The 19582-nt window shown below is 34.5% G+C and overlaps 1 protein-coding gene across 1 annotated transcript in view; it reads right to left on the reverse strand.

The window, feature by feature from the left end:
- KHDRBS2 (KH RNA binding domain containing, signal transduction associated 2) overlaps nucleotides 1-19582 on the reverse strand; it is a 574896-nt gene that overhangs the window by 353054 nt on the left and 202260 nt on the right. Inside the window, exon 3 of the mRNA XM_044253624.1 lies at nucleotides 8884-9000. Within this exon, the coding sequence (XP_044109559.1) occupies nucleotides 8884-9000 (117 nt within the window). The remainder of the gene's footprint in view (nucleotides 1-8883; nucleotides 9001-19582) is intronic.

The raw sequence follows: 19582 nt of genomic DNA on the forward strand, positions 1-19582 counted from the left end.
AAATAAAATATTTTAAGAAGACCAATGATGGATTGAACATAATAAAGAAAAGAAAAAAATGGAAAAAAAAGACATGATAATCAAAATAAAAGTTTCTACATGCTTTAAGATTATTATTGTTATTATTATTTTTAAAATGTGGATATTACTTTTAATCTAAAATGGTATAGAATTGAGATCCTGGAAATATTAACTCAGCACAAGGTAGACTATGTCTGTTCAGTTGATGGTCTTACTATTTTATTTTTTATTGTTTATGCTCCTGGTTTGGTAGTAGTGACTGTTGACTTGGTTTGATTTAAGTAAATATGATATTGGTGGTGCTGCTGAGGAAATAAATATCTCTCACACCTTTTGAAATGAGAGCTACTCCACATTCAAACACTGGAAAAATTTTTTCTGACTTTAAATTATTTTAGATTTAAAATTATTTTTTAAGGTAGACAGGTGAAAGGAAGAAAATTAAGAATGACAGGGGAAAACATTTTCTAAAAATGCCAAATAAATGAAATTAAAAAATTTGTCAAAACATACAAAAGGAAGAGAAAACAGCCTACTATTGAGAAAGAGGAAACAGCAAACAGTGTATAGAAAGCTTAGAAATGTGAACATGAAAGCTTGTGGAGACACTCCAAATTCTCTAAATGAATCGCTACTTTTTGTTTGCCTTTTTTTTTTTTTTAACCCCATAGTGATGCTAGAATTGTAGATGTTAGCAATTATATACCTACCTATACATTAGGCGTGGCTTATGTGGGATAAACCACATGCAGAATACTGGCATACGTTCACAGTTTATCTCAAAACCCTGACCTCAAAAAGCAAAAAAATTTAGATGTTAATATCAAAAACAAATGCCGTTTACACAAAAAAATATACAAAACAATATATATCTTTGCAGATAACATTTTAAAACTAAATTTATTTATAAGAAGTGGAGGTGATTTCTGGTATTTAGGTAGTAAGAAAAACATACATGGAAGTGTTTCCTATATAGACAGTTGGTGTGCTTACTCTGGTAACTAGCTTTGGTGCTGGTGACAAACAGTATCAGACAATTAGAGGCGCAGTTCACAGAGAATGCCTTGTGAATGGCATCCCTGGAAGTAAACAAAACTTTGTCCCAGCTACTATAAGTCAACTGGTACAACTGACTGTGTTCATAGCAAAATATATAAAATTTCCTTTGTGTCCCGGGTTTTTCATTTTTCCTCAGTCTTTTTGATTTTACTTTTGGTGAACCAGTACACACAGAAAGCAAACATGAACTCAGTAACATAATCCATTAGGAAGGAGTTTGCCTACTTTGTCCTTCTTTGGGCTCTGTGCAGCATCATGAACTGTAACCAGAAAATACAGCTCTCTACTTTTTATCAGGGCATGTTAAGAGCTCAAACAAATTTTCGAGTATTCACAACAACACTACTGAACTAAGAATGACTCAGATATTTATGACTGATAAAACTAGAGTACTATTCAACTTCTGAATGAATTATGAAATTAAAAGGAAAACAATAAAGAGAAAACAGAATACAAAGTCAAAAACATCACCGCAACTAAAGAAATTCAGAATCTGAATTAGTGCTGATAGTGTACTTGAGGTAAGTGCGGGATTTTTCACTGTAACATTCCCACGCTGTGCCCATTAGCCTCTTAACTCTATCTCCGAATTCCCCACACTGTGCTAGAACAAGTAGTGCAAGCTTCTCTTCAGAGAACATGGCTTATACTGGGGTCAAATTCTAACAATTTAAAACAAACATTTAACACACCATGTTTCTAAAAATGTATAAATAATACCTTTTTTTTATCAAAGGCTTTTTTACGAGTATAAATATCATTATTTAAAACATTTTTTTAGATAACCATTCTTACTTGGTTTGGCATTAAAATTATCCATAAAAGGAAAAATGCATTATTTTTCACAATGAGCAAAATAAAGTTATTTAGGAATTTTTCTTTCTAATATCCAATTCTGTGAAAGCAATGATATAGTTATATGGGTCTATTGGACCCAAGTATTTATTTGGCCTATTATATAGACCCAAAATATTCATTGTCTATTCATATGGGTCTATTGCTTTGGTTATTCATGTGTCTACTGGAATTTGCAATGTGTAGGCAAAGCAAAGGTTGGGTCCAATTTAAAAACACAAAGCAGCATTAATACTTAAAATATTTATATATACATATATATGTATATATGTGTGTGTGTGTGTATATATATATATATATGAGAGAGAGAGAGAGGTCAACTAAGCATATATTTAGCACTAATACAAAATACATTCACAATATGTAAATGTGTATCAGTAAATGGAATCACATTAGCATTCTTCTTAGAAATTTTTCCCTAACATAGGAAACTGGTAAAGAAAGAAAAGAATGTCAATGGGTCCCTATATAGACTGCAGGTAATCTTCATGGTGGTATATTTTATAACTTGATCCCTTATGTATTTTCCACCATCTATAAGAAATGTAAGAAAAGAACGATGAAGCAACAAGCTCGGTTAATGTTCTCAGAACAAAAGTGCTATATGGTCCTCCTTTCCTTGGCTAAGACAAATCTTTAGCCATCTGACTTGGTCAAAAAGAGAGTCTAAGAAAGAAAACTGTCCTAATCTTGGTTTGGGGCAATAGTTGCTATATGGTGCATTTCTATCTCCTTCTAGGATCTATCTAACATCCCCGATAAAATGCTGGAGCACTCGCTTTGTCAGGCTGTAATAAAGTTAAGAAGCTTAACAGAGAAATTAGAATTACTTGCCCAATTAACCTTGAGTCTCATGTTATTAAAGCAGACATTCGAAGGTACCAAGGACTTCTAAGTCCAGCCTTCCGACTAGCCTAATACCTTTTAGGTCAAACGTTCTGGAAATCTTTGCATTGTCTTTCTTGGAAGTCTCTTCCCTTACTGGCAACTTGGAGATAGAACTTTGACATATGCTTCAAAATAAGGTGTAAGTAAATAACAAAAATATCAAAACACCAAATACAAAAATCCCCACAAAACCGCAGAATTCTTAAAAGTCTTTAGTAATTGCCATGAGAGGGCAGTAGAAACACAAGAAGAGAACAAATCCAGTATTTGGAAAATGGTTCACAATGTTGAGAATCTTTGCATTTTACAAATAAAATTGTAGGAATGTGTTCCAGCTGTCCAGTGTTAGATAAATAACCATGCCAAATTTAGTTGCCTAAAATAACAACCATGTTGTTATTATGACGATGTGCATGGATTCTGTAGGTGAGACATTTAGAGAGAGTACAATGGGGATAATTTGTTTTGCTCCCAGAGCCTGGGGCTGCAGATAGGAAGAATCAAACAGCCTGTGGTCACTCAGATCGCTAGAGGCTGGTATCATCTGGAGAATTCTTTACTTTCAGGTATAACGCCCAGCCTGGGATAACTCAAAGGTGGGCTCCATTGGAATTTCCCACTGGTACCTATCCAGGGCCTTCCTCTCTGTAACACTCTGGCTTCCTCACAGTGGGAGGTAGGGGGCAGTCTTAAGATTGTCAGAATCCTTATAAGGCAATTCAGAGTTCCCAAAAAAGACAGAGTTCTTGTAAATGAGGCAGAAGGTGCACTGTGTTTTCCCATCTACCCTCAGAAATCCTGAAGTGACCCCCTCCTTGCAGTCTTTCTGTTACTAGCAAGCCACTCAAACTATCCAGATTCAAGAGGAAGAGAATTAGACCCTACTCATCTTTCTCTAAAAGAAATGTCAAAGAATTTGCAGCCATGTTTAAAACTACCACAGAATATGTTATTTAAAATATTTCTAAGACATCCTCAGTCCCTTTCTATACTGGAGATACCTCATTTGAATTTTGGTTGCAGTATTTTGGGTGGACAGTACATCTCAGAGCAAAAAGGGACAGGCTTTCTCAGTGGCAGAAAAGAAATATACTATTACAAATGTATATTAATACAATAGACTTATAAAATGTAAAATGTCTAGAAATGTCTCTTCCTATATTCTATTTAACAGCTTAATAAATAAAAATTTCCCGCACGGTGGTGTGAGAGATCTTGATTCTGCGATTCCCTTATATTTCACTTCTTACCAGAAACAAGGGTGCAGGCCAAATAATGAGTGACAAGTGGCAATGAAGGAAAAACTATTATACTAGTAACTTTAAAAGATATATTTTTTGTACAGTATCCTTGGTTTATGGCTGAGACATTAGGTCCTTGGAAGTTTTCTAACAGCAGGCTTCAATGATAAGAACCATTATAAATTTGTGTAATTGTAAATAAAATCAAACTAGAGGAAAGTAATGATTTAAGGTAACACGTAACTTTGATTCACAACATACAAAACACTGCCACCTCACGCTTTGTCATTGAAGCTTATGAAGAACGGAGTCCGGACAGGTTTGTGGCAGTTTTTCCCCTTTTCATTCTTTGTCATCCACTAAAATGAATGACAAACTGTACCAAAGAGGGTTGAAGATGTTAATGTAAGAGATTATTTTGCACTAGTATCATGATCTATTTCACTCTTCAACTCAAACCTATTTTCATTGTTTGGTCCCCTAGAGCTGAAATAGATCATAGGTTGAAACACCCTTGTGTTGGTCTATCACTGAAACTAGTTTCCTTGTTTTCTCACAAACCACATATTTGCAGCATACTATTCCTGTATCGCATGCGCTACTGCGCTACCTTTCAGGTGGGACCGCTCAGTCTGTTACTCTGATTTCTCAACATGCAGATCCAAGAAACAGATGAATGCAGTGAATAAATCAAAAATAAATTCCCACCTATCTGTAATTTCTCATTGACTCATTTTGTCCTTCACAAACTCAAGTGATACTTAAACAAAAATAACATTTATTATGTTATGGGTGGCTCAGTTGGTTAAGCATCTGCCTTCAGCTGAGGTCAAGCATGATCCCAGGGTTCTGAGGTGGAGCCCCGCATCGGCCTCCTTGCTCGGCGAGGAGCCTGCTTCTCCCTCTCCCTCTGCTGCTCCCTCTACTTCTCTCTCTCTCTCTCTCTCTGTGTGTGAAATAAATAAATAAAATCTTAAAAAAAAATGCTTATTCCTTTCTCTCTGGTTGGAAGTAACAATGGGCTAGGCACACTCTCCTGCAGAGCAAAATGGAGAAGCAAACGTTGATCTCTGGTGCAGTGTCTTAGGGGCACAGCTAAAATTAAAATCAGAGTATCTGGGCTCTTGATTTTGTGGGATTACAGATTGCTTTGTTGTTGGGGATATTAAAAAGTTGAAACAGGAGTCCACCTAACCGATCCCAGCCTGACTGACAAGCAGTGAGCATGGCCACACTCCTTCAGGATTTGAGAGACTAACCGTGCCGTTTGATGTGAGGCATAGCCCAGAAGCCAAATGAGAGAAGGATGATTGGTACAGGGTTCACACCCACCAGGCAGCGGCATCACTTTGAAGGTTTTCAGTTGATTTTTTTGTTGATGAAAATCAAATTGCCATGAAATCAGAAAGGATTTACTAAAGTAGCCATCACCGAATACAGAAGATAGATTATAAAATAGAAACTGCACATGATATTAGCACATCAAAGGGAGAGAAGCTAGCCTAGAGAATTATCACACATTTTCAAATAAAACTCCACCAAACAGCACTTTATTTTTAATATATAGTCACCAGGATGTTCTAAAACTGCGTTCCATAATTTCAACCAAGCTTATTAATAGAAATGCCAGAACACCTGTCATTACAACATAATTGACTTGCAACATGTCTATTTGTGATTTCCATTTAAGGACAATGAAGGCAGGCAAGAAATTTGCTTTAAACCTTTCCTGCTGTTTCCTCTTTCTGGGTGTGCTCAGCTTTTGTCTGGTCTTCTCTAACCTCTCAAACCCTTTTTCTCCAAGATAGTAAGTTTGTTTCTCACTCTTTTCAAAGATAAGCCTGTAGACCACTGCTTCCTCTGTTCTCCCGCACTAATCTCTGCCATCAGCATCACTAAAAATAGCAACACTCTATCTGAAGCTACAGTAAGTTACCCCTGAAGATTGCTCAGAAGCAAATGCTTGGGGGGAAGCAACTGCTAGAGAAGCAGGCAGCTGTGTGGTTATTTAGAACTGGTTGGCCATATGGTGTATGAGGGACTCAGACTTTAAAGAAATTTCTGAACTGCCAGTTAATTTCCCGAGATATTTTGAAATATTGTAAACATACTGTATATATTACTTCCTAATTTTTTCTATTAATATCTTTATCACCATTATGTAAAAGTTAGCTTCTGTTCAAGCATTCCTGGATGGTTCTAAGTAAAACGTGGGTTCACATACTCAGTGATCTGACCAGTATGGGACTAAAATATTGAATATAAGGTAGGATTTTGCTACTGGTATTCCCTTGAATATCACTACATCTCATTTTGTTTTGGCTTTTGTTTTCTCTCTCTGCTCACAGAGTTACTGCCTAGGTGTAGCTAAAAGAAAAGGAAGGTTTTCCCCAAACACACCAAAACCGAAATAAGACAAATAAAAACATTGAACTTGTTAGAATCTTCTTAATACACCAAACCACTAGAACTATTTTCTGTATTATACAATTTTATAATGATCTTACAACAAATCCTAAAACTTCAAGCTTTTCTAAGGTTGAAAAATTCTTATTAGATTTGTAAAACTAAAATTCAATGAGAATGTCACTCTTAACTCTTCTTTTTAAAGAAAGCATTAAACAGATCAGTATGTCTAATTAAATTATAAGTTTTGTGAGGGATTGACTCATGTCTAATACTTATTTTCTACATAGCATAATATGTAATCTATAGTTGAGCACATAGCAGATGTGTAAGAAAGGCTTTTGCATAGTTATTTCATCCTGATTTAGATAACTATCCAAATGTCTCCTATTTATCATGAAACAAAGATCGTAATAGCAGAGCCAATACAGAAAAACAATCTGTATTATTTTAATACATAAAAATTATTAAAATGTGTTTATTCACTTATTTATTGTCTGTCTTTCCCATTGGGTTATAAACTCTAGGAGAAGAAAAATTTTTGTCCTATTCATTACCATAAACCAGAACTACAGGTGACCCAGTGTAACACAGCAACAAATACTCCTGCAATTAATACATGAATATATTCCTGTGTGGCTGTACAACTACGTATGTACTGCCACTGAAGAATGAGATAAGTTTTATTTATTTGTTAGAAGAACAAAATCACATATAAAATCTTCCTTCCTGATCAGATCATGCAGAAGAGGTGAAACAGCAGCCCAGTGATCAATATTTTACCAAGGATTTATTTTTATTTTAATCAAATGTTTCCTAAGGTAGACTTTTGCATATTCATGTCTGTGGCTTTATTTCAGTTGCGTGCCCACCACCCTTGGCAGCTAAGGTCTTATTTAGATTCTATAAAATGTAGTTTATAGTACAATACATTATTATTATTATTATTATTATTATGTGTTCATTTTTTTCATTTTGTAAAGGAACAGTGAAAATGCTTGAAGCAAAGACAAACTGATTGATCGCCCAAAAAGTAATCAATGAGAAACTGGAGTTTAAGTAACAGCTAATATCACTAAATTAAACCTAATGGAAACTAAATAGAACTAAATTTGTTTCCAACCAGATTTTCAAATACTTATGCTGCTTCCTAACATGCTCACAAGGAAAAAGAAATCCAATGTAAAGTTCTGTGAACAGAAAAAAAAAATTCCAAATATATGGGAATAAACAATAAACACCCATTTGCTTTGGAAGATATGGGAGTGCCTATACAGATGCTCTGGGTATGTGAAAATCACTACTTTATTTCTCTGGCTGGTAGGAGTTTACAGTTTAATGAGAGAAACAGAAAATTTCAACAAACTATGTTAAGTGATGGGAGGATTAACCTATCACAGGAGTTTCAGAAAAGCCCCGTTGGGGAGATGATGCCTGATCTAAATCTTAAAAAGGTGTGTAGAACAACAACAACAAAAAATACAGTATCAAGTGCGCAGTATAATACTATGAGATATCTGTTCAGTGACATTTCCCACTGTAATTTTCTTTAAGATTTCACATTAATAGTTAAAAGAGAGAATATCTAAACAATTTCCTATGTGATTCCCATAGTCAGAAATAGATGTTTGAATATTTTATTTTCTGTGGTAACATATTGAATCAGAAAAGCATGGCCTGGTCAAATAGGACTACCTCAATATATCCAATCTTTCTCAATGAATTTTAAAAGTCCTTTATGAATACATATCTAAAAATGGTTGGTATTTTCCAAAACAATGAATTCTAACACAGAGAAAATTTCTATCACTTTATAAAATGGGAAAATGATGTAGTTCAGATGTGAAATAAATCATTTCAAACATCAAACTTCATATCTTTCTTAGCTTATTTGTTCTTTTGAGGTCAGGTGAATGGTTAAACATCACTGAAACATTTCAGAAAATAAGTGGAATTCTCTTAGATTTGCAGATAAGTATTTGAAATTGCTTTGGGTAGGAAGATCAGAGTGAAATGGAGCATAGAGATAAAAGGAGAGAATGATACAATGGATGTGATTAGGTGACATAGTTGAAGAGAGAAAAGGGATGCAGACAGGGAATTAAAGAAAATGAGCATAGACATATAGAAATATCCTACAGAGGACACAGAAAAAGTAAGGAGAGTTGGCAACAACCTACACAAAGGACTAAAGAGAATAAAGATACAAAATTACATGTTCTGGGGGGGGGGGAGAAGGGTAATTGATTTTTATGAAAATAGAGGAATTGACTGAGAGTGCAACAAGGTGGCCCCAGAAGGTGAAAATCGTGGGAAACAATGGGAGAACAGCACAGATGTGCTTGTAAATTTGGCCCTGACTGTTACAGGTAACCTTCTATATGTGTTAAAAATCAAAATCAAAGTTCAGTACCTTTGCTTTATCTCTCATTGATCCTTTGCCCAGGATAGACATTTTAGCACCTGTTTCTTCCTGTAGTCTCTTCAAGGAGTTGCCTCTTGGTCCGAGCAATTTCCCCACAAAATTGAACTAGGAAACAGAATCAATAGAATATTGTTTTAGAGTGGGAAAAAGTAATAATTTGCACCCAAAATAAATGATGGGTAATGGGCTTTTCAAACTTTACCATGCAGAAGAGAGTTATGCCATTCACACAACAGACACAAGCATGAAACTATTTCAGACCTCTAATCTAGGATCCATTTTAAAAAGGAAGCCTCTTCCTAGAGGATTGCCAAGATCAATAATATGTTGAACATGTCATATATGTTACTTACATAATCAAATAAATAAATCACTTGTAAGAGAGAAATCAGGGAGAACTATGGTTTACAAAATTGCTAAAGGCTTTTTCTCTCCAGATGACTGAAAACACACAGACACGCACACACACACACACACACACACCCCAATTATGTTAGGCTATGCACCTCCAAAATTGCAAAGGTTAATTTTAAATAGATTTTTAACATTTCATTTATTTATTTTTGTAAGAGAGATTGAGTGAGAGACAGAAGGAGACTCCCCAGTGAGCAGGCAGCCCGATGTGGTACTAGATCCCAGGACTCTAGGGTCATGACCTAGAGTCAAAGGAGACAGTCGGTTGACTGAGCCACCCAGGTGTACCTTAAATAAATTTTTAAAATAAAAGTTAATATTCATTTTTATTAAGTATTATCAGTGCCCGTAACATTCTATCCCAAATTTCATGATTAGGCATAAAGCGATTCAATTATTCTTCTATCTTACATTCTCTATGTAAAAGAGTTGTTCTAAGGATCAGCAAATAAAAGATGTGATCGCATATACAACAAAAGATGCGATCACATATACAGAAAACTTCAAAACACTACTGATACCACGTAATACAAAACAGCTTCTCTAAATGGGAAATTCTGGGAGGTTTTTCAGTTTGCTCATTCATCCTGAAACATGGTTAAAAACAGGTGAAATAAGAGCAGTTATGAGAGTATGTTGTCAGCTACTGAATGGAGCATTACCACAACAAACAACTTGGATAATCATTCACTGATTAATTTAAAAAATACAAAGGGCTTATAGAATGCACCGAAAGCTGTGTTGGGTAAATGAAAAACAAAGATAAATAAAATTAAGTTGCTGCCTTCTAAATCAGAGGTTTTCTATATACATATTTTAAATCTATAGTCCTGTAGTAAGAAATACACCATACTGAATGGTTGAAGACTAATTGCTTTTCCCCTAAATCTAGGATAAATTCAAGGATGTCTGCTGTCACGGCATTTATTTAATTTTGTACTGAGGTGTGGATTACTGTACCTATAGGCAAATGGATAAATAGAATATTATAAAGGTCAGAAAGACTATACACTGAGAAGGTAAATTGATTTCCAACAAAAGTGCATAAGTAATAAAATCTGAAATGCAAATATTTTTAGTAAATGAATCTAGAACAATTGGAAATTTATATGCAACAAACAAAAGCCCAAAACAAAACAAACACTAAAAAATCTTTTCTGTCTACCTCACATTTAGGCAAACTTTATCTTGAGATCTATCAAAGATCTGAACATAAAAACAAAATGTTAAGAATGCTAGTTAGAAAGCATACAAGAATGCCTTTGCAAATTTTAAACTGAGAAAATTTACTTAATAGTAAGCAAACAGCATTCACTAAAATTTTGCTGATCCAAAAACCATTAAGAAATTAAATAGATGAGCCACAGACTGAGAGAATATACTCCCCATGCATACATCCAAAAAATGATTAGTATCTTAAATATAACACTGTGTGTTAACTGGAATTAAAAAAAAATTTTAAATGATTAGTATCTATATCTATAAAAAACTCTATCAAGTCAGTATATTACTAAAACAAAACAAAAAAGACCAAATGATGAGGATGTGGAACTAATACAGCAGCCACTATTAGCAGTTTAAAACACTATAACTGGGGGAGCCTGGGTGGCTCAGTGGTTAAAGCCTCTGCCTTCAGCTCAGGTCATGATCCCAGGGTCCTGGGATGGAGCCCCACATCCGGCTCTCTGCTCAGCGGGGAGCCTGCTTCCCTTCTTTCTCTCTGCCTGCCTCTGCCTACTTGTGATCTCTGCTTGTCAAATAAATAAATAAAATCTTTCAATAAAAAAATAAAATAAAGTAACTGTCTCGGAAAGATTGACAATTATTTATAAAGTTAAACATTGAGCTCCACTATGACCCAGAAATTCTATTTGGGTATTTAACTAAGGGATATAAAAGCATATATTCACAAAATGACTTATACAAGAATGTCTTTACTCACAATAACCATTAAACTAGAAATAAACCAATGCACATCCAAGGGGAAAAAAAATCAATACGTTTATACATAAATTGAAAGAATTAGTCATTGATTAACATAACAGCATGGATGTATCTCACAATTATGTTGAGTGAAAGATGCCAGATACAAAAAAATGTATCATGTTAGATTCCACTGTTACAAAATTCTAGAGGCCAAAATAATATATGCTGTTAGAATTCCTAAGAGTTGCTGCTGTGGAAAATAGAAGGCCAGGACTGGACAGGCTGGAAAGTGGAATGAAGGAATCAACTAGGATGTTAGAATTGTTCTCTATTTTGCTGAAAGTATAGGTAAATTTTTGTCAAAACTCCTCAAATCATGAACTAAAACCTGTACATTTCACAGTATGTAAATTGCACTTCAATTAAAAAAATCAGAAGGATGAAAACATATAAATATTTTAAAAATAATATCATAATGAAATGTCCTACAAGGAACTACTAATCCCAGGTAGTCGTACAAAGAAATATCACAGACAATTAGGAAATATATTATTCCAATCTAGGCAGATGTTGGAGGAGTCACCAAGAAGATGTGATTGCCAATTGACCCCACCACCTTGATTTCGGCAACCAGAGGCTCTTTACCCCCTCGCTTTTCCTTGGAATTTATGTTCTGCCCACTGATCCCATAGTGGGATCCACTTCAATGACACAGCCTTGAGAAAGAGTGATGTGTTATGGAACCGTCTGGACTGTGTACATGATTGAACCTCATTAAGGTCCTTATATAATTTCTTAAGGTACTGGTGGGCAGGTCCTGAGATCTACTCATTTTGCAGCTGCCCAAGATGAGACTCATCTATAAGTTCCCTTGCTTTTAAGCCTTTCAGCCATCAATCTGGAGTGGCCTCTTTCCTCAGTTTGTTCTTGCCCTCTGTTTATGGGGGCTAGGTCTGAAATTCACCAAGGAAATTCCTGAGGTTGTGAGCTAATAGCAGACTATTCAGAGAAAGATATGGGGAAATATCCCTCTACTCAGTTAGCAGGCTAATATAACCTTGATAGTAAAAGCAAACCAGAAAAGAAGATTTAAAGAGCAAATCCACTCATGAAACAAAACCCACTTAACAAAATAGCAGCACAATCAAGGCCTGCTATATATACAAAAAATACATAATGATTGAGTCATGTTTATCACAGTTACATGGGTAGGTTAAGATTTATAACCCCTAATTGTAACTAACCTACTAACAATGGAGAAAACGAGGTGAATATTTTATTTGGACAGAAAAAAGGCTAACATTTTATTTCAAAACAAAAATAATTTCATGAAGTTCAATTTCAATCATTATAAAACTCACATCATCTGAAGAATGAAGGAAACTTTCTTAACCCAATAGAAGCTTTCTATTAAAACCCAGTAAGAATTGTATATTTCATAGTAAAATAATACCAAAAAAAAGGTAAATGTGCACATTCTTGTTTTATTCCCTACTGAAGATTTAAGTCACCTAATAAGATAAATGTTATAAGGGTCAGAAAGTAAGAAACAAAATACCAGTCAAGGTTTATATAATTTATATACATTAAAAAGCTCAAAGTAATTTCAGAAAAGTCATTAGAATCAGTGAAAGAGCTTAGCAAGATGTTTTATACAAAATCAATATAAAAAAATCAATCGTGTTTTTGTACATCAGCAACATATAATTAGTAATTTAAAAAAGAGAGAGACCATTTATGGCATCATTATAAAATAAATAAGATTTTCTAAGAATATATTTAATTGTTTATAATTAAAACCTTTAGAGAATGTATAAAAATATTCATAAAGCCGTCAAATGGATATAAATAGATTGAGAGACAGATTATATTCATGGACAGGAAGTCTCAATTTCTAGTATTTTCAATATCTATAGGTTCTATACAGTTCTAATAAAAATCACAATAGGATTTGGATTAATTTACCAATTAGTTGTACAGTTTGTATGAAAAGGTCAAAGTCCAAAAAGAGCCAAAACATTCAGAAGCAGAAGAGCAAGTTAAGGACTATGTCTATCACATACAAGGAGTCATTTTAAAGAATCACTATCATTAATTATGTTAGTATGATTATGTATAGTCCTGGAACACAGATAGAAAATAGAGCAATGGAATCCAGAATCCAGAAACAGACTCTTTTTATGTTAAATGATATATGATACAGGGGCAGTACAGATCACCAACGGCCCCTTAGAGATGCCCATGCCCTAATACCCAGGATCTGTAAATACGTTCTCCTACAAAAGGGACTTTGCAACTGTGACAAAATTAGGAATCTTGAGATGAAGAGATTATCCTGGATTATCCAGGTGTGCCCAATGTCCTTATAAATTAAAGAAGAAGGCAACAAAGTCAGAGGTTGGAGTGATGCAAGTGCTGGCTTTGAAGATGGAAGGGAGCGTGAACAAAGATTAAGGGTAGCTTCTCTAGGCTGTAAGAGTTAAGGAACAGATTCTCCCTCAAAGCCTCCAGAAGGAATGCAGCCTTAGTGACACCTGAATTTCAGCCCATGAGAACCATTTTAGACTTCTGACCTACATAACTATAAAATAACAAATCTGTTTTAAGCCACTGAGTTGTTGTGCTAACTATTAAAGAAATAATAGGAATCTAATATACTAAGCCAAGAAGGGACTATCTAATACAGAGCATGATTGGCTATTCATAATAAGAATAATGAAATTGCTTCCTACACCATAATAAAAAAATAAAGAAATATAGATGGAATATAGATTGAGAGTGACAGGCAAAATTTTAGAATTTCTAACAGAAAAATATAGGGAAATAATGCCTAAGAGTTCTAAAACAAAACATAAAAATATGCTAACTATAAAATAAAAGTTTGATTAAAATTAAAAATATGTGCTTATTAAAATATACCACAAAGCAGAGGAAAACATAAGTCACAAATTTGATAACTATTTACAGTACATGTTACCAATAAAGTATTAGGTTACAAAAACAAGTATAAGCAGTAAGGAAAAGACAGACACCTTAATAGATAAAAGATAAAATCATGAATGTTATTGAAGAAAGAATTGTAAAAGAAAAAATACATGAAAATTTCAACCTCATTAGAACTTAAACAAAATTAAGATGACAATAAGACATCATTTTATACACACTGTGATGGTAGAAATGAAGAAGTCAGAAACCAAACATGGGTCAGAATGCGGAGCCACAAAGACTCATATAAGAATGTAAAAGATACAACCATTTTGGCATTGTCTTATACATCTGTAAATGTATTTAACCGGTGTCTCAGCAATTCCATTCCTACTATATTCTGTAGAGAAGTCTTAGCACATGTACAAGAATGTTAAGTCTCAAAGCTTGTAGGAGTAAAAATAATTGGGGAAAAGCCATCAGTTCAAGAATGGTATGCTTGATATGGGGTGAACTTAACCCCATACCAATACGTCACATCTTGTTTCCTCAATCCCCTCCCACATATGCTTCCTTTTGTGGATTTCGTCAATAACAGGAATTTGCATGAGATACAGAAGGTTAACATGAATTGGAGTCCATTATTCTTGGCAAATCATGGTGCTCAGCATCGCTCCCACTGTGTGGAGACAGGAGCCCCACAGATCTCTCTAAGCTTCCGGTTCTAAGTTCTGGCAAGCTTCAGGCTCAAGTCTTCAGGGCCTATGGGTGGCAATTTTCCTAAGGTCCCACCCCTCATCTCTTCCAACATCATGCTAGTTCTAAATTATAGATTATAATATTATATAGAGAGTAGATCTTACTCTCCTCCCAAAACCATGATGGTACAAATAATTAAGTAAACTGTGACATATTGATAGTGGAATATTTACAGCAGTGAACATAAATTGCCCATAACTACATGAAACTCTATTATTAAATCCTAGAAATAAAATGTTAGTGAAAAATTCAAGCTCTAAACATATGACACTATTTTTATAAAACCCGATAAGGAAAATTAATGTTTTTATTTATGAATAAATGCTTAAATAGTTAATCTAGTCCTCAAATAACAGGTGTAATAATAAACACAAAAATTCAAGGTCTTGATAACCTCTGGAAATGGTAGGAAAGATGAAAGGGAAACATACAGGTGCTGTCAAAGTAACAGGTAATATTTGAGACTTTAACTTAGGAGTTCATGAGTACCCATTTTATTTTGTTTTATGCTCTACTTGAAAATTACAGTCTTCAAATGTATTAATATTATATAACTTACAAAAATCAGATCAATTCCAGTTAAATAAATTTTTTAAAGATTTTATTTATTTATTTGATAGACAGATCACAAGTAGACAGAGAGGCAGGCAGAGAGAGAGAGGAAGAAGCAGGCTCCCCACTGAGCAGCCTGATGCAGGGCTCCATCCCAGGATCCTGGGACGTGACCTGCGCCGAAGGCAGAGGCTTTAACCCACTGGGCCACCAGGTGCCCCCAGTTAAACAAATTTTGACTGAACTCTTCAATACTCTGTTACAGAACCTTTTTGCCCCTTTACTGGTAGTAGTAAAACATCAAATGGAAAAATACAAAGCACTCAAAGTGATGTCTCCATTGGGAATGCTTATGACTGAAAGGAAGACATAACATGTCATGCCTTCCTGGCGGAGGACAGGTTATTGACAAAATACATACATGGGCCATACTCTTGAGAAGTTTCTGTTCTTACCTTGATTATTGTGACACATTTCCCAACACTTCTATTTCAGTACAGTAGCTTCATTTCTAACCAATGACCAATTTGAAGCCAATTCTGAAACTGTAAGGGAGATATCCCTTTTAATTCTTTCACAAACTCTACCTTTTGAAGTAGAACACATACATCCAACAGAATGAAGGTGTTGTATAATGAGAGATTTAACTTAAAGTGATAGAAAGTATATTTTATGAGTAACATTAATTAGATGGCATTTTAAGCATGACGTCCTTCTAATGTTTTTCTAAAATTTGTAAATATACAATCACCATTTGCTTTTGCAAATAAGTATTTATTTACCATACTTTAAGTTTGCTTATATTATTTTATTACTTCCCCAAAATCTGCATTTGGAACAAAGCACGAGGAATGACTCAGAAAACTTTTTTTCCCCCCGATTATTATTTGGATAAGTAAAATGCCCAAACATCAGTTAATAAGTAGAGCATAATGCTTAAGAGCATGGCTCTGAAGCCAGATTACATGGGCTTGGAAATTCACTAGCTATGTAAATTTGGCTAAATTACTTAACTGATCCTTAGTTTCTTATCTGTAAATGGGGAAAATAAAGATAGTAATACATGACAATAGTGCTCCATAAATGTGGGCTGTTCAAAGAGAGCAAAATTAACAATTTGAAAGATATTATTTATAATAGCGAAGATATGGAAGCAACCCAAGGGTGACTGGGTTGCAAGAAAACAAATTAACAGACCCTTAAATACAGAGAGCAGACTGGTGGCTGCCAGAGAGGAGGTGAGGAAGGACAGGGGTAATGAATGGGCTTAAGAAGTACAAACTCCCAGTTGTTTAAAAAAAAAAAAAAAAAGAAAGAAAAGACATAAAGATGAAAAGTACCGCTTAAGGAATATAGTCAATAATATTGTCATAACTTTCTCAAGTGACAGATGGTAACTACCTTCATCCTGATGAACACTGAATAATGTATGGAATTGTTGAATCATTCATTATGTTGTAAAACTATAACTAATATAACACTGTATGTTAATTATACTTCAGTTTTATAAAGTGTGTTGTTATTATTAAATGATTATTATTTTTCAGCAAATTGTAATAGTATCTGACACCTATACTGAAATAGTGAGTAACCCTCATTCTTTTATTTCTATATTAATACGTTTATTTTTGTAGTTATTATATATACTGTGATTTTTATGATTATTGGCTGCGATTACTTGTTACAATTAACATTTTTCAAAGGCTCACTGTGTACTGGGCACCAAGTCCTCTACATGGATGATGTCACAATAAGTGTGGTGGAGAGAAGAAATGTTTACAAACCCTTGCTCACATGGCCGCCTCTACTGTAAAGGCAGGTACTTCCATCCAAAGAGTGGAGAGCACTTCTTTTTGAGATTTTAAAACATAAGATGTAATAATGAAGCTGGTACATATTTTTTATATTGTGCTTAGTTTGTGGAAATGTATTTTAACATAAATTCTGAAAATATCGAATAAAAAAGTTGTTCTAGTAAGACATTTTTTCCCTCTCTACTTTCATCCAATATTCAGTCCACCTTCAACCAAAGTCAAGTGACATAATCATGACAGGTGAATTATCAGTTCATTGAAAACAGTTAGTTCTAACCTTTTCCTTAGACAAAATCTCTCTTAAACACAGAAAATAACTCAAATACTATACAACAGTGTCTTTAAAATAATTTAGTAACTTGGGAAACTCTAAGATTCTTAAGGCTTAACAGAGTGAACACAGCTGTGTTTTCAGTATGTTAAATATCTTCAAATAGTTTATAGGTATTTTATCCACATGTGTTTTAAGAAAATTATATTTGTGTATGTCAAACTCATTTATGCTAAGTCGCTGAACAGTTGTTTTGCAAAACTTTTAAACTCAAAAAACCTTTTGAGCAATTTTAATCAGATTTTTAATTTTTTTCTAAAAGGAAATGTTAAAATTATGTCAAGTAATATCAACCAACAGAAAACATTTCAATGGATTTGGATTTGTAAACTTATAAAATATAATTTGTGGCAAAGCAAGTGCTTTTCATAAAACTGGGGACATTTTAAGAAAAATATTTTAGGGACCTTTTTTTTTAAGATTTTATTTATTTATTTGACAGGCAGAGATCACAAGTAGGCAGAGAGAGAGGAGGAAGCAGGCTCCCCGCTGAGCAGGGAGCCCGACTCGGGGCTCGATTCCAGGACTCTGGGATCATGACCCGAGCCGAAGGCAGTGGCTTTAACCCACTAAGTCACCCAGGCACCCCTATTTTAGGGACTTTTAAAAAAAAAAGATTTTATTTATTTATTTGAGAGAGACAGAGATGGTGAGAGAGAGAGAGAGAGCACAAGCGGAGAGTAGAGGGAGAAGCAGGCTCCCTGCTCCCCAGGGAGCCCGACGTGGGATCGATCCCAGGACCTCGGGATCATGACCGGAGCCAAAGGCAGACTCTTAACCGACTAGCCATCCAGGTTTCCCAGGGACATTTTTAACAAAGTAAACCCAAGAACAGTTTAAAATTAGGTGAAAATAAACTTCAATAATATTGGGCATATTTATTTCAAAGTTTATCAATTCATCCTCTAAGTATAGAATACACCAGAAGCTACAGTCTTCCTTTATATCCTTTCCTTTCTATTAATGTGTTTCTTCATGATTAAGAATACTTCATCAGTACTTGCATGAAATAAATTCTTGTTTTTTTTTAAAAAAAAACACGTTATTTTTCTAATGAAATGTTTGTAAACTAATTCCAGCAGCTCTGTTTCTTAAAGAGAATGGGCAATTCACCTAGCCTTAGTTCTCTTTTTGTGGGCACTAAGATTACATCTGTTTTGTGAAGATGAAAGGGCAGGGCCGATCACTAGGCCACTTGTGAGGAATCTCTGAACGACTAGTCCCTGCTGCTGGCCTCACATATTCCTCTACTTTCATATGCCACAACTGGGTCTGAATTCCCTTGTTTCTTGATCCTCAAATTACTCTTGTCCTCACATCTCTTTATGTTTACATCGAGTACTATTTTCATCTCCATCCTATTCCTGACTTGAGTACGAATCCCCTTCTTAATCAGTAGGAATTCATAGAGCTGCTTGCTGTTCTGCGTTTGGGAATTCAGTATTAAGTCATTCTTTAGTATTCTACTCTTGTGTTTGTCGCCATTAAAATAAAGTTAAACAAATTTGGGCAGATTGCACAGGGAGAGACCACAGTTGCAGATCAAAAAATATTCTTCCTGTATAAACAGACAGGAAAAGACAACACTTCAGGTACTCATTTCAGCAATCATCAAAGGACAGTGGTGAGCAAGGGAACAGAGCTTTATTCAACCATAAAAATATCAAGCTATGTCTGTAGAATTAAATAATACCATTTGGAATTTACAGAGAACTCTATCAAAGAAGACCACTTTCAATTTAACAAAACAGACAATGATGAGTATTCAAGAAAACAGTGGTGGGGAGAGAATGTTTTAGAATTAACCATTAACTGTAATATCAATATGTTGTCATAAACTAAATGCCATTATAAAAACATATTTATATGCCAATATAAAATGCCAATATAAAAACATATTTATGTAAAATCAAGGATGAAATCAATTCATTTACTTACTAAACACATTGTTAGCACACAGAACTTG

This window comes from Neovison vison, chromosome 1 (assembly GCF_020171115.1).
Source record: "Neovison vison isolate M4711 chromosome 1, ASM_NN_V1, whole genome shotgun sequence".
In the NCBI taxonomy this organism is placed as follows: Eukaryota; Metazoa; Chordata; class Mammalia; order Carnivora; family Mustelidae; genus Neogale; species Neogale vison.